The sequence below is a fragment of the Lithobates pipiens genome, unplaced genomic scaffold (assembly GCF_037356315.1).
Source record: "Lithobates pipiens isolate NorthernLeopardFrog02 unplaced genomic scaffold, aLitPip1_a1.2 Scaffold_18, whole genome shotgun sequence".
Classification (NCBI taxonomy): domain Eukaryota; kingdom Metazoa; phylum Chordata; class Amphibia; order Anura; family Ranidae; genus Lithobates; species Lithobates pipiens.
Window position 1 is genome coordinate 640,016,252 of NW_027507758.1, and position 15,008 is coordinate 640,031,259.

Sequence of the window (15,008 nt, forward strand, 5' to 3'; positions counted from 1 at the left end):
CATTCCGTACGAAAAAAAAAAAAGTATTTCGTAATTTGTGTACGAAATTCAATTCGGATTCGTACAAAATACGAATTTTCGTAAGATTCATAAACTTTTTGTTAAAATAACGAAAGTTCGTTATGAGGAATTTATCAATTTGAGGGGCTCCCACCATCCCTGTGCTGACTTCCTGGGTTTTTAACCTTCAGTTTCGTTAGCTTTTCGTAAAACAAACGAAAGTTCGTTATGATGAATTTATCATTATGAGGTGTTCCCACCTGTGCTGTGCTGACTTCCTGGGTTTTTAACTTTTAGCCCTTGTACACATGGTCAGACATTCCGACAACAAAATCCGTTTTTCAGACGCATTTTGTCCGAAACTGACAAACCGAAACACACAGTCGGACAAAGTTGTCGGAAAATCTGATCGTTCGGAACGTGGTGACGTTCGTTAATTGCGACGGGACTATGTTGCGGCTAGTAGCCAATAGCTTTGGTCCCGTAATTTGATCTGAGCATGCGTGGCACTTTGTCCGATTTGGAATTCTCTACAAACGATCGGACAAAGTCCGATCGGATCATGTTGTCGGAAAATTTTATATCCAGCTCTCAAACTTTGTTGGTCGGACATTCCGACGGAAAAAGTCAGATGTAGCCCACACACGATCAGATTATCCGACATGGTCCGATCGGACCTTTTCCGTCGGAATTTCCGACCGTGTGTATAGGGGCTTAGGTTTGTTAAATTTCCGTAACAATTACGAATGTTCGTTATGATGAATTTATCGTTATGAAGGATTCCCACCATCCCTGTACTGTGCTGACTTCCTCTGATTGGTCAACAAAACACCAGTTATGTTTCTGTTAATTTGGATCCGAAATTCGTTAACTAAATTTCGTATTTTGTATGAAATTCGTAAGCATAGAAATTCCCATAGTGTTCCCACCATCCCTGTGCCGAGTTCCCAGGTCTGTACGACTGCTGTGTGTCCATTATGAGGGGTTCTAACCATCTCTGTGCTGAGTTCCCAGGTCTGAGTGAACGCCCACTGTGCCCATTATGAGGGGTTCCCACCATCCCTGTGCTGACTTCCTCTGATTGGTGAACAAAACACCAGTCATGTTTCTATTAATTTGGATCCGAAATTCCGAAATTTGTTAACAAAATTTCGGATGAAATTCGTAAGCATAAAAATTCCCATAGGGTTCCCACCATCCCTGTGCTGACTTCCTGGGGTTTTAACTTTTAGGTTCATTAACTTTTCATAACAATTATGAATTTTCGTTATGATGAATTTAGAGGCTCCCACCACCCCTGTGCTGTGCTGAATTTCTGGGTTTTTAACTTTTCGTTAATTATGAATTTTTGTTATGAATTTGGATCTGAAATTTGTAAACAAAATTTCATACGGAATTCATATGCATAAAAATTTGTATTTCATATTCGTACGAATGTCTAATTCTGAGTCCACGCCATGCTTTTTTGATCTGGTCTGTGATAACGTTTGTATACTTCATGAGTGATGTTGTTGTACATTTTTTAAGTATTTTACTCCAATAAAAATGGTGTACCAGAGTTATCTGCTCTATGTGGAGGCCTTTTTATTTTTTCTTCTCACGATACACTCTGCCGGGTGGATGAAGTATCATACCTTTTTTCTGGGATTCGGATGATAACTACTCCGTATGGAATTCCCTGGATGTTGATGCTGTCACGCCCTGCCTGGCTAACAGAAATCCTGGTTGGAAGACTCATCGTGGGGTATCGTTCCATCTGTGATTGACTCACCACCATCGGTGTGTGGGTCCACACCCTGGGGTAAGAGTACCCATTGCCTTTTTTTATTACCCGATGTACATCTATCATTATCACGTGTGACGTCATGCTTACCATCTGAGCCTTTAAGGAGGATTACATTGTGTTATTTCCTATATAGAGACTGCACTGATCTTATTGTGATTTCATATATGAACTACATAAGAGCTTCATGATAAGTTGACCTGTTGAGGGGACTTATCCTGATTAGATTATCACTTCAGGTGTAGTCACTGGATGGGCATTGATGCATTTGTTTACATATGTGACTGTGATACGTCCATATGAGATCCCTTTCTCCCCTTTTGTTTTTTTTGTTGTTGATGTACACATTTTTAATACATTTACATATATTTTATATTCACGTACACATTTAGTCAATATTCTTCCCTAAAAAGTGATTTTTTGGGGTTGGCATATTCTCTTAGCACTGCATTTTTATTTTCTTATCTCCTATAATAGTATATACAGTATATATCTCTTCTAATAGTATATCTCTCTTCTAATAGTATATCTCTTCTAATAGTATATATCTCCAACATACAGTATACATCTCCTCTAATAGTATATACAGTATATGTCTCCTCTAATAGTATATACAGTATATCTCTTCTGTCTGTTATTCTCAGACAGTGGATTAGACATTTTGCTCCCTAACCATATAGTTGGTTATTTATATTTATCACTGTATAGAGATATTTAAGGATATTATCTGAGTAATCAAAACGATAATTGGCCAGCTAATCGATTATGAAAGTAATTGTTAGTTGCAGCCCTAATGTCCTTATCATTATTAATATTACTCTATTTCTAATGACTATATGACTGGCATGGTTCTAATACTCTACTTTACCTGACCACTGCACTCTATACACATGCCTGCATATGACATGTTCCCGACTACTGCACTCTATACACAGGGCAGGGCTGTATATGACATGTTCCTGACCACCGCACTCTATACACAGGACTGTATATGACATGTTCCCGACCACCGCACTCTATACACAGGGCTGTATATGACATGTTCCCGACCACCGCACTCTATACACAGGGCTGTATATGACATGTTCCCGACCACCGCACTCTATACACAGGGCTGTATATGACATGTTCCCGACCACCGCACTCTATACACAGGGCTGTATATGACATGTTCCCGACCACCGCACTCTATACACAGGGCTGTATATGACATGTTCCCGACCACCGCACTCTATACTCAGGGCTGTATATGACATGTTCCTGACCACCGCACTCTATACACAGGACTATATATAACAATTTCCTGACCACTGCACTCTATACACATCACTGTATATGACATGTTCCTTACCTCTGCCCTCTATACACAGGACTGTATATGATATACTCCTGACCACTGCACTCTATACACATGACTGTATATGACATGTTTACACACAGGACTATATATCACGTTTATACACAGGACTGTATATGACATGTTTCTGGCCACTGCACTCTATGCACAGGACTGTAAATAACACTGACCACTGCACTTTATACACAGGACTGCATATGACACTGACCACTGCACTCTATACAGAGGACTGTATGTAGCAGTACCCCCATGGGGGCTGCTGGTTTGTTCTATTTCCCATTGGCTATCCCGTTTACTCAGGGCTACCCTTACCTCTAACAACTCGGGTTCCATGTTTTCAGTAAAAGATCACACACACAATTGTGATTGAATAATATAACTAGTTTACTGAAAAGAGATTTAGTTAAATGGAGCAACACTTCTCAAATTCACTTATACAAAATAACAGTTGCAACAAAGGTATTACCAAATGTTCACTCTAACACACACAGAAAAAATGGTGCATGCAGACGTGGCTCCAAGTGGGACTGATGCTCAGGGTGGTAATGCCTTGACACTGAGCACTGTCCCCACTTCCAGCACGGCCGTGCAGACACACTATGCAATGCTAGTAAAACAGTACAGCACAGTATAATTACGCAAGGGCAGTCCTTTACATGTAACCAAAGCACAAGGCCTTACAGTGACTGGTGTAGTCTCTTGTCTTCTTTCTTCAGCTAGCCATTATACTGCAGTATTTGTATTCCAGAGGGTTAGCAGATGGTAAAGTAACATAAAGTAGTGGATAACAGCAACTCCAGTTATGCAACACACTTATAACTTCATTCTGTGAGAATACACCTAGACCGTCAGTCAATATCTAGTGGAGTACAGGCTTTAAGCCCTGGCAAACACAGTCTAATTAAATGAGACCGTTCCATGGAACTGCAGATCTCAGCAGCACTGTGAAACTAGTCTATATTGTGTTAAGTGCTTTATATAGATTCTGGGCAACAACCCTCTCACCACCCCAAGCCCGGACAATGGTACTGCGGCATCTCTGTGATCTCAGTCCCGATTCTAGGGGCTCCAACACACTGCACCACTCCATCGGATGAACAATGGTTCTTGTCAGGTTCCTTCAGGGTTCCTGGATCCTCTGACCCGGTCACACGCTGTTCCAGCACTCTGTGTCCAACACCTCTCCAGTTGCATCCACGCCAAACAGGCCATGCTCTTCAGAACACTCCTACACAGGTCCCTGCAGGCAGGTCACTTGTCCCAGGAAGAAGAGACCTGCACATGTCACGCAAGTCCTTTAAATAGCCCTACCCACCAGGCAACTCTCCAATAGAAGGCCTTGTGGGTAAGTAAGTCTTTTGCATCATGAACTCTGGAGGTCACTTCCTGTTTATCTTTTTTGTCCCATGCTCTTCTGTGTCCAACAAACAGTTTATCTTACAAACATGTAATTTGACCACTAGAAGGAGCCATTTGCTAAAGAAACAATACAGTGCTGGTTCATATGAAAACTTCCTGCATTGCGTCCTAAATTTGACAAAGCATGGCTACATGTATACGACACTGTCCACTGCACTCTATACACAGGACTGTATATGACATGTTCCTGACCAATGCACTCTGGTCCTTATTTATGGTGAACTCTAAACTGATGACCTGTAAAGGCTTTTAAAGCGTCACCTATGAGCAATTTTGGGTACCAAAGATTTTCATAGTTTCACTAACACAAACAACCTATTTTCGTTCAATAAATTTTTTATTGTCATTTTACTTTTAACAAAATTGTAGTCACACAATCAGGGAATAGTAAAAGGAAGAAATCCAATTGGTCAGGAAAATGAAGTGTCTGTAATGTGGAGGCGGAGTCGTTATTAATTTGTGTACAATACACAATGTGTTACATTATTATAACAAAGTATTGTAGAAAAGATCACACCATAGAAAATGGGGGAAAGTAGAAAATAAACCCGGATATGAAGGTGACATTTGTGTACGAGGAACACCTTAACAATTACCTCCATTTTATTCTCCAGGGCATCTGCCTTCAGAAAATATATGTTTGGGGGTTTTATCTAATCTTCAGGCCCAAAATCTTTTAAAATTTTTCCAACCACATATAATATCTCCTTTCAAACTGAAAAAAAAAATGATTTACATAAAATCAAACAGTATAAATATTTTGCAATCAATAACCTCTACCCAGACAAGATATGTAGAGATATAAAGACAAACAGTGTTCCCTCTTATGCTGCACTCTGTCAAGCCACCCAAACCCACACAGGAGCAAAGGAAAGAAGTTCTCACCTAGTTTATCTCCGAGTTCTCCTTCCCTCCTGTTGGGGAATGGGAGAAGGATGGACTGAAGACAGAGAGACGCGTTTCGGGGTCACCACTGGTTAGTAGAGCCTTAAAATGAAGGACATCAACTTCAGAATTTCTGTCTTGTCTGTGTAAAGTTTACTTATAAAGTTATATCAGATCTCAGCGCTTCTAGCTCTGTAACCTGCTATATCATTATCAGTAAATGTCACACAGACAAGAGAGACACTCTGAAGGCGATGTCCTTCATTTAAAGGGTCTACTTACCTCTCTACACCCCAAAATGTACTCAGCCAATGAAAAGCCAACACCGTACAACACTTCATCCATGTCTTTGGCGATCTCTGACCTCCTTATCAACTGTTTCTTACATGATGAAGATCAGCCATGGAGTATATCTGAGGTGTATATCAGGGTGTGCTTCTTCCCCACATGAGAGCTGTGATGTCCAGCAACAGTCATATAGAAGACATTTCCCACACTCAAGGCATTAATACACCTCGAGGGTTGTGTGGGGTCCCTGATGTACAGGAAGACAGGACTTCAGTGAGGAACAATTCCCTCACTCAGGACAGGAATACGGCTTCTCCCCGTGTGAGATGATTTCTGATGTTTGTAAAGATAGGACTTTTCTGAAAAACATTTCCCACACTCAGGACAGGAATGCGGCTTCTCCCCCATGTGAGATCTCTGATGTCTGGAAAGATTGGACTTCACGGAAAAACATTTCCCACACTCAGGACAGAAATGCGGCTTCTCCCCCGTGTGCAATCTCTGATGTGTGTAAAGATTGGACTTCCCTGAAAAGCATTTCCCGCACTCAGGACAGGAATACGGCTTCTCCCCCGTGTGCAATTTCTGATGTTTGTAAAGATAGGACTTCTGTGAAAAACTTTTCCCGCACTCAGGACAGGAATACGGCTTCTCCCCCATGTGAGATCTCTGATGTGTGTAAAGATTGGACTTCAGTGAAAAACATTTCCCACACTCAGCACAGGAAAAAAGTTTATCCCCTGTGTGAGATCTCTGATGTGTAAAAAGATTGGACTTCTGTGAAAAACATTTCCCACATTCAGGACAGGAATACGGCTTTTCTCCCGTGTGAGATCTCTGATGTGTGTACAGATTGGACTTCAGTGAAAAATATTTCCCGCACTCAGAACAGGAATACGGCTTCTCCCCCGTGTGAGATATCTGATGTTTGCGAAGACTGGACTTCTGTGAAAAAGATTTTCCGCACTCAGGACAGGAATACGGCTTCTCTCCTGTATGCAATCTCTGATGTGTGTCTAGACTGGACTTCACTGAAAAACTTTTCTCGCACTTAGGACAGGAATACGGCTTCTCACCTGTATGAGATCTTTTATGCACATTAAGATGGGATTTAGAAGGGAAATACTTCCCGCACTCAGTACAGGAAAACCTCTTATCTGTTGGAAGGACGGCCCTGTCCCTCACAGTCTGAGTTTCCTCAGGATAAGAGGAATACGATGGTCCATCTACACTGTGTGGTGCCGGATGGACATTTGAGGTAGTCGGGTTTTCTCCTGGACTATACTGTGTGATGTCCTCATCTTCTACTTTACAGTCTGGAGACAAAGTGAGACAATCCTCTGAGGTTTTCCTCATCTCCCGTCCATCTACTAAAATAGAAATAAAAAGATTATTACTAGACATGAGCTGATTGGTTCCCCTAAACCAGGACTCCGCCCACATCAGGCAGCTTTGTCTCTGAGGATCTTACAATTCCCCCCTCAAGGTAACTAGTAAATGGGTCCTCTGATCTCCTACCAGATCATTTCTTTATTCATGGACCTTAGTCAGAGAGGGAGGAAACAACGAGAACTGTCTTTTATAGGAGTGACAGTGATGAGGGGATTATAGGACGAGTGTCCCCTCCCCCTCTATCACTCATTGCCATCTTCCCAACACAAGAAGTCCTGCACTTCCTTATTTAGTCCATGATTTAGTCATGAACAACAGCGGGGCTGAGCCCCACCAGAGGTCAGAGAGTGAGGATGGGGGGAGAACAACCAAGATGAAGACTGGACTGATCCTGAAGACCCCCATCATTGGGTTATTGACTCCTCCCTCATTATCACTTTCTGTTTAAGGTTCCAAAGTTTGGGAAAATGATCTCATTATTATCAACATGTAAAAGTCTGTGCTCCAATCAAATCATCAGATATAAAATGTCCAGCTGGTAGAAAATGGTTGTAACAAAAGAGAATACATATTATGTGTATATTTATAGCAGTGGGTAGAGGGGAGAGAGCAGAAGTCAGGACTATGTAATGTACAACATATTGTATAAGATACAACAGATAGGACTATATAGTATCAGAATGATGTAATGTACAATAGAGTATATAGTGCAGGGATCAGAAGTATGTAATGTACAATATAAATTATAAAGTGTAAGGGTCAGGACTCATAATATTGGTATTCAGTAATCAGTGGAAGATGAAATGATTACATGAGACAAGTTGCAGAGGTCCCACACCGCTGCCTCCCATCTCCTGAGACTGCACTCAGTGACTTGGGTCTGAGACTATACAGACATATCCCTCCAGCAGATAACAGAGCAAGTAATCCTGGGGGGATTGCTCTGCCAGAGATCATGCTATAACTGGGCATAATGCAGAAGACCCAAATCACATACCCCAGGTGCCTAGATCTAGTAACATCTATGGGGAAAATGAACATTTTGCTGCCAGCTGAACCCCAGAATCTCCATAAATCCAGTCTAGATACATAAATTGTGTCGGCAGCACAGAGAAGGAAGATTATCGGAGAGAAATCCAGGAATACAGGACGGGGAACACAGCTCAGGAAAGTGACCAGGGGATTACAGGCTGATATCACCCAGCCCCCGCCCTACTCTGGACCAATCAGTGAGCAGTATGGGTGGAGGAATGTATTTAGTGTTAATGACCCACCTGTGCTGATCTCTGTAGGAGTGTCCTCCTCTATAAATGTCCCCGTTATTCCATCCTCCTCCATAGACTGCTGATCATCCCTCACATACCTCTCTTCTTCTTCTGATTTCACCTCAAATTCTATATCGATTGGATCTCCACTCTAAATCAAGAAAATGAGAGAGAATATCATCTGTAAGATATAAGATTTATTATTGTAACATCACATACAAATCCACACATTGTCTCTATAAGTGTTTTTTATAAGCTCCGTCCCACCAACCTTGTAACAGTGGGGGATGGTGTGACCTTCCTGTGTGGAATTCCGGGAATACAGAGGACGGGGACATCTCTCTGGTGGGTTCCTGGTATTTGGTGGCTCCATCATATCCTTTTGTCCTTCTGAAAACTCCTCCATCACTCCATACTCCTCATCCTCCTCTTTATACTCTTCTTTAACAACAATATTATAATCCCCGAGGTTTCCACTCTGAATATATAATAAAACATTCATTGTAACTAGAGATGGGCCGAACACCCCCCTGTTTGGTTTGCACAAGAACTCCCGAACAGAGAAAAAGTTCTGACCAAAACGATGAACCCTATTTAAGTCTATGTGACCCGAACTTGAAAAATCAAAAGTCCCCATTTTGAAGGTTTATATACAAGTAATTGGCCATAATAGGGTATGGGGGCCGGGTACTGCCCTGGGGGAAATGTATCAATTGTTTTTGTCTTTTTAAAAAGATTGTTTTTCCAGGAGCAGGGATTTTAATGATGCTTAACCACTTGCCTACAGGGCACTTACATACACTTCCTAACCAGGCCAATTTTCAGATTTCAGCGCTCTCACATTTTTAATGACAATTACTCAGTCATTCAGCACTGTACCCATATGAAATGTGTGTCCTTTTTTTCTCACTATTAGGGCTTTCTTTTGGTGGTATTTAAGCACCACTGTTTTTTTATTTTTTGCTTTATAAATAAAAAAAGACTGAAAATTTTGTAAAAAAAATAATATTTTTTTCTTAATTTCTGTTATAAAATTTTGAAAATTAGTAAGTTTTCTTCATAAATTTGTGCCAGAATTTATACTACTACATATCTTTGGTAAAAACAACCCAAATCAGTGTACATTATTTTGTCTTTATGAAAGTTAGAGAGTCTACAAGCTATGGTGCCAATCACTGAAAATTGATCACACCTGATGTACTGATCGCCTATCTCATTTCTTAAGACACTAACAAGCTAGGAAAGTACAAAAAAAAACAAATGACCCCTTTTTGAAAAAGTAGACATTCCAAGGTATTTAGTAAGAGGCATGGTGAATTTTTAGAAGATGTAATTTTTTTCACACAATTATTTGCAAAGTGACGTTTTGTTCCCAAAATTGTCATATTAACAGGTTATTTCATTCACACAGCATAATCATACCTATACTCGAGTATAGGCCGACCCGAGTATAAGCAGAGGCCCCCAATTTACCCCCAAAAAACTGGGAAACCTATTGACTCGTGTATAAGCCGAGGGTGAGATATGCCTGTCCATCCCTGTGTGTGTGTGTCCATCCATCCATCCATCCCTGTGTGTGTGTGTGTCCATCCATCCCTGTGTGTGTGTGTGTCCATCCATCCATCCATCCCTGTGTGTGTGTGTGTCCATCCATCCATCCATCCCTGTGTGTGTGTGTGTCCATCCATCCATCCATCCCTGTGTGTGTGTCCATCCATCCATCCCTGTGTGTGTGTGTCCATCCGTGTGTGTGTGTGTGTGTGTGTGTGTGTGTGTGTGTGTGGCCTTGTGTGTCCAGCCTACCTGTGTCCCGAGCCTCCGTCCGGTCCCGAGCCTCCGTCCGGTCCCGTCCCGTCCCGAGCCTCCGTCCGGTCCCGTCCCGTCCCGTCCCGAGCCTCCGTCCGGTCCCGTCCCGTCCCGAGACTCCGTCCGGTCCCGTCCCGTCCCGAGACTCCGTCCGGTCCCGTCCCGTCCCGAGCCGAGCCTCCGTCCGGTCCCGTCCCAGGATCACCGCTCTTCGTCGGCGCCCATTCCCCTGTTCAAATGCCGCGCCTCCCTGTCTGTGATAGGCGGAACACAATTTCCCAGCAGTCTGTGTTCCGCCTATCACGGACATCCTCTTATCCTCGTCCGTAGTATGAGGATGAGCGGATGTCCGTGATAGGCGGAACACAGACTGCTGGGAAATTGTGTTCCGCCTATCACAGACAGGGAGGCGCGGCTTTTGAAAGTTAGAATGGCCGCTGTCTGTCTGCTCGACACGCTGTTCGGGCAGACAGACGGCGATGACTCGAGTATAAGCCGAGGGGGGCACTTTCAGCCTCAAAAAAGAGGCTGAAAATCTCGGCTTATACTCGAGTATATACGGTACTTGCAATTACACCCCAAAACACATTCTGCTACTCCTGAGTATGGGAATACTCAGGGATTGTGTGAGACTTTTACACAGCATGGCCACATACAGAGGACCAACATGCAGGGAGCACCATCAGGCATTCTTGAAGCATAAATGACACATTTCCTGACTACCTATCACAATTTTCAAGGCCCCAAAGCACCAGGACAATGAAAAAGCCACAACAAAAAATACCCCACTTTGGAAAGTAAGCATCCCAACATATATTCTATGAGGCATAATGAGTTTTTTGAACATGTCATTTTTTTCCACAAGTTTTTGGAAAATGTGGAAAGAAAAAATGAAAAACGAATTATTTTTTACACAAAGTTGTCTATGTATAAGATATTTCTTACACATAACATATATTTTGGGGTGTCATTTTTGCCATGTACATTCTTCTACTCCTCCTCAGTATGCTGATACCACATGTGTGAGACTTTTACACAGCCTGTCCACAGATTGAATAGAGAATATGGGGCAAAGAGATGCCCCAGAAAAGCCCTTGGAGAATCAGCCACAGTATATCCAAAAATTGAAGGTAAACTTTATTACTGTATCAGAAAAATGTGGAAAAATTCCTAAACACATTTAGAAGGTACATGGGGTGCATCTCCATCATACCCAGCATAAAAAAAACATACATACAAAACATGACATGACAGCTTTGTCACACTAAGGCGCCAAACATATGGGCTCCACTCATACACCACCATGCATGCGCCCAGCTGAGCTGACTGATTGGAGAAATGTTCATGTGAGCTGTGTAAAGAGTATATTTAATATACCTAGGAACGCAACTTTGATTGCGTTCCCCTGAAAAAAAGAAAAATCATGGATTTTTAGACGCAACTCTTTACAACCTATTGGGTTAAACAACGAGTTGAGTCTTAAGGTATTCTTCGAGCCACGATTAAGCGACCGACAGAATTTATTGACACATTGAATTCATCAAACTCATCCCCTTCCCGTTTCTTCTGTACCTGTAAATATTAATTTGATATTTACAAGAAAATATATATGAAGTACCGTTGCTCTATACTTAGATGAAAGTCTTATATGAGCTACGGTTATTTGTATAAACCCTTTTGAACATATTCGCTGAGAATTAATGAATCCAGGAGGTTTATCCTTTAAAAATATTATTACGCAATATCTCACACAAACAACCTGTATTTTTGCTTTGTTTTAAATCATGTGCAATATGACCTGTCACCACAAGATGGCCCCTCAAATTGTAATTTGACGTAGTCTACACCGATTGGAAATTGATTCCTTTAAGAAGACGATTTAATCTTACGTTGTACGTCCTGAAGAGGCGCACAATCACATGGGTGAAATGCATTGACGTAGGGAGCATCGAAACCAGCCCCACGATACACCCATCCGTTCCAGCTAATGTGCGTGTAACACTTCCGCACTGCCATCCACCTCTCACATACCTAGTGGAAGAGCCCGACCTGCAGAGAGAGACCTCTCTTGCGGCTCTGACTCGAGGGCCCTGGTAGAGTATACAGGAAGCATAAGAGTCTGGAGTGGCACGAGTGCCTGGCAGCGGAGGGGTCTGGAACCCAGGAAGTACTGTGTAGCGGAACCTCCAGCAGGATTAGGAGACAGGCTGGGACCGGAAAGGAGCTGGGTCAGCAGGCGGGTGCAGCAGGTTGGAACAAAACAGCAGGTAGGCAGCTGGAACCAGGACTCAGAAGCAGGAACTCAGGCTGAAGCTGGACTGCAGGCAGGAGCTGGACCTGGACCAACAACTGGAGGCAGGACAGCAGACAGGCACCAGGAACCAGGATGCTGGAAGCAGGGTAGTCAGACAGGCCGGGTCGGTGGTCAGACGGTCAGCAGAGATACCAAAGAAGCAAGCAGGAGGATGGTCGGACAAGCCGGGTCGGTAATCAGGCAGACAGCAGAGGTACCAGAGGATTAAGCAGAAGGGTAGTCAGGCAGGCAGGAATGAGGTGCAGGAAGGTAGCAGGGATGGTAGGCAGACAAGCCGGGTTAAAGGTCACAGAAGGCAGGTTCTCAGGGTCAGGATACTCGCACGCTGTAGATTAGACAGCAAGATCTCAATGTGACAGATCGAGTTAAATAGCCCGTCTGGCGCCAACAGGCGCATGCACGTGCACACGGGCGCGCGCACGCGCACCCGGACGCGCAGCAGAAGGCCCAGACTGTCTTTCGCTGGCAGGATCTCCCTAACACCACCGCTGTTCTTTTTGGACAAGTCTGCTACGCATTGATCGCTGGGCCTTCTGAGCCACTGTAGCTATATGCTATTCAAGCAGCTGATCTGATTGCTTCTCGGCAGTGTATAAGACAATCAACTTCTCAAGCCCATGTGGGCATTTGGATGTGGTCTACCTGTCAGCGGTATCACCACTACTAGAGGAACTACACATATCTGCGAGATTATTGAGACTACGGAATCCCTGGAGGTTGTCATGGAGTGGTGAGAGCCTTCAATACCAACGGCGATTATAAGACATGTTTATGTGAACTGTGCATACTTTAGCAGTACCAAGAACGATCGGGAGAAAATCCATGATCCCTTATTCTTATGTGTGGTTACTTAACCAAGCACTTCCCGACCAGCTTCTTTATTTGATACCTGCAACATTTCAGTTCAGTTTTTGACATCAGCACTCATGTGGCTCAAACAATGGTCTATTTATCACTAATTATTTCACCAGGACACTCCCTTTTGTAATGGACATTAGTAATGGCAACAAGCCCGGTACAGGTATTTAGCTAAACAATTTATTTCACTCAATCCATCCCAACTGGCATTCCTAGGTGAATTTAAATATACTATTTACACAGCAGCTCCAATCAGTCAGCTCAGCTGGGCGCATGCATGGTGGTGTATGAGTGGGGCCCATAGGTTTGGCGCCTTAGTGTGACAACGTTGTCATGTCAAGTTTTGTATGTATGTTTTTTAATGCTGGGTATGATGGGGATGCACTCCTTACTTGTACCTTCTAAATGTTTTTTGGAATTCTTACACACTTTTTTGATACAGTAATAAAGTTTACCTTCAATTTTTGGATATACCGTAGCCGATTCTCCAAGGGCTTTTCTGGGGCATCTCTTTGCCCCATATTCTCTATTCAATAGGTCATTTTTTTTGCTCTGTAGGTATCCCATCTAATATATGACGAATCGGCAATCCTCCTTCTTTCTGACACTGTTGAGTTTCTCAATAGTAGTAAATTGGATTCACATCTACTTTTATTTTTTACACTGTCCACATACAGAGGCCCAACATGCAGGGAACACCATCAGGTGTTCTAGGGACATAAAATTACACATCTAATTTCCTGATTACCTACTACACTGTTAAAGGCCATGGAGCACCAGGACAATGGAAACGCGCACAAAATGACTCCATTTTGGAAAGCAAACACCAGAACATAGAAGTTGCACTGATGGCACTGTAGCGTGTGAGGAGAGGACAGAGAAACACAGCAGCTGCATGAGATGAACCGGGCATGATCCCGGTTTGTTGACAAGGTGATCGTTCCATCATTGGGCAGAGCGATCATGTGGTAAACGACCGCTGTGATTGGCCCTTTACCTCGATCCATGATGCACTGGGTCCCACAGACCCAGCAATCATGGACACTTCCAGGTGTCCTATTCAGCTATAGCAGTGTTTCTCAATTCCAGTCCTCATGGCCCACTAACAGGTCATGTTTTCAGGCTTTCCATTATTGTGCACAGGTGATTTGATCAGTTTCACTGCCTTAGTAATTACCCCAGCTGTTTCATCTGAGGGAAATCCTGAAAACATGACCTGTTAGTGGGCCATGAGGACTGGAATTGAGAAACACTGAGCTATAGGAAAGTATATTGAAGAGCAAGTGATTAAAGTATATTGAAGAGCAAGTGGCTAAAGTGAAACACAAAAAATGAAAAATGACAATAAATATAGTGCCTGAGGGAGGGTCCCTTTAGTCTTCCTGTAAAATGGTGCATCTGTACCATGTATAGAACCTGCTGCAGCAAAACTGACATTTAAAAAAAAAAAGATTTAAATTTCCTGCAATACAATACCGTTTCCGGCAATAGAAAAATGTTTAAAAAAAACAGCATGGTGTCCCCCCCCACTCCATACCAGGCCCTTTAAAAAAAAAAAAAAAAAAAAAAAAAAGGGATGGGGTCTCCCCAAAATCTATACCAGACCCTTATCTGAGCATGCAGCCTGGTAGGTCAGGAATG

General features: G+C 42.8%; 3 protein-coding genes across 3 annotated transcripts in view; 1 reads left to right on the forward strand and 2 right to left on the reverse strand.

Moving 5' to 3' along the window:
• Positions 1-15,008, reverse strand: part of LOC143986899 (uncharacterized) — a 549,767-nt gene that overhangs the window by 411,283 nt on the left and 123,476 nt on the right. The window lies entirely within an intron of this gene.
• The window catches only part of LOC143989561 (uncharacterized), a 470,483-nt gene that overhangs the window by 109,931 nt on the left and 345,544 nt on the right, over positions 1-15,008 (forward strand). The window lies entirely within an intron of this gene.
• Positions 8,147-15,008, reverse strand: part of LOC143989827 (uncharacterized) — a 51,358-nt gene continuing 44,496 nt past the window's right edge. The window contains exons 5-6 of the mRNA XM_077490104.1: positions 8,661-8,867; positions 8,147-8,540 (exon numbers count right to left, since the gene is read on the reverse strand). Coding sequence (XP_077346230.1) covers positions 8,337-8,540; positions 8,661-8,867 — 411 coding nt within the window. The 3' untranslated portion in view covers positions 8,147-8,336. The remainder of the gene's footprint in view (positions 8,541-8,660; positions 8,868-15,008) is intronic.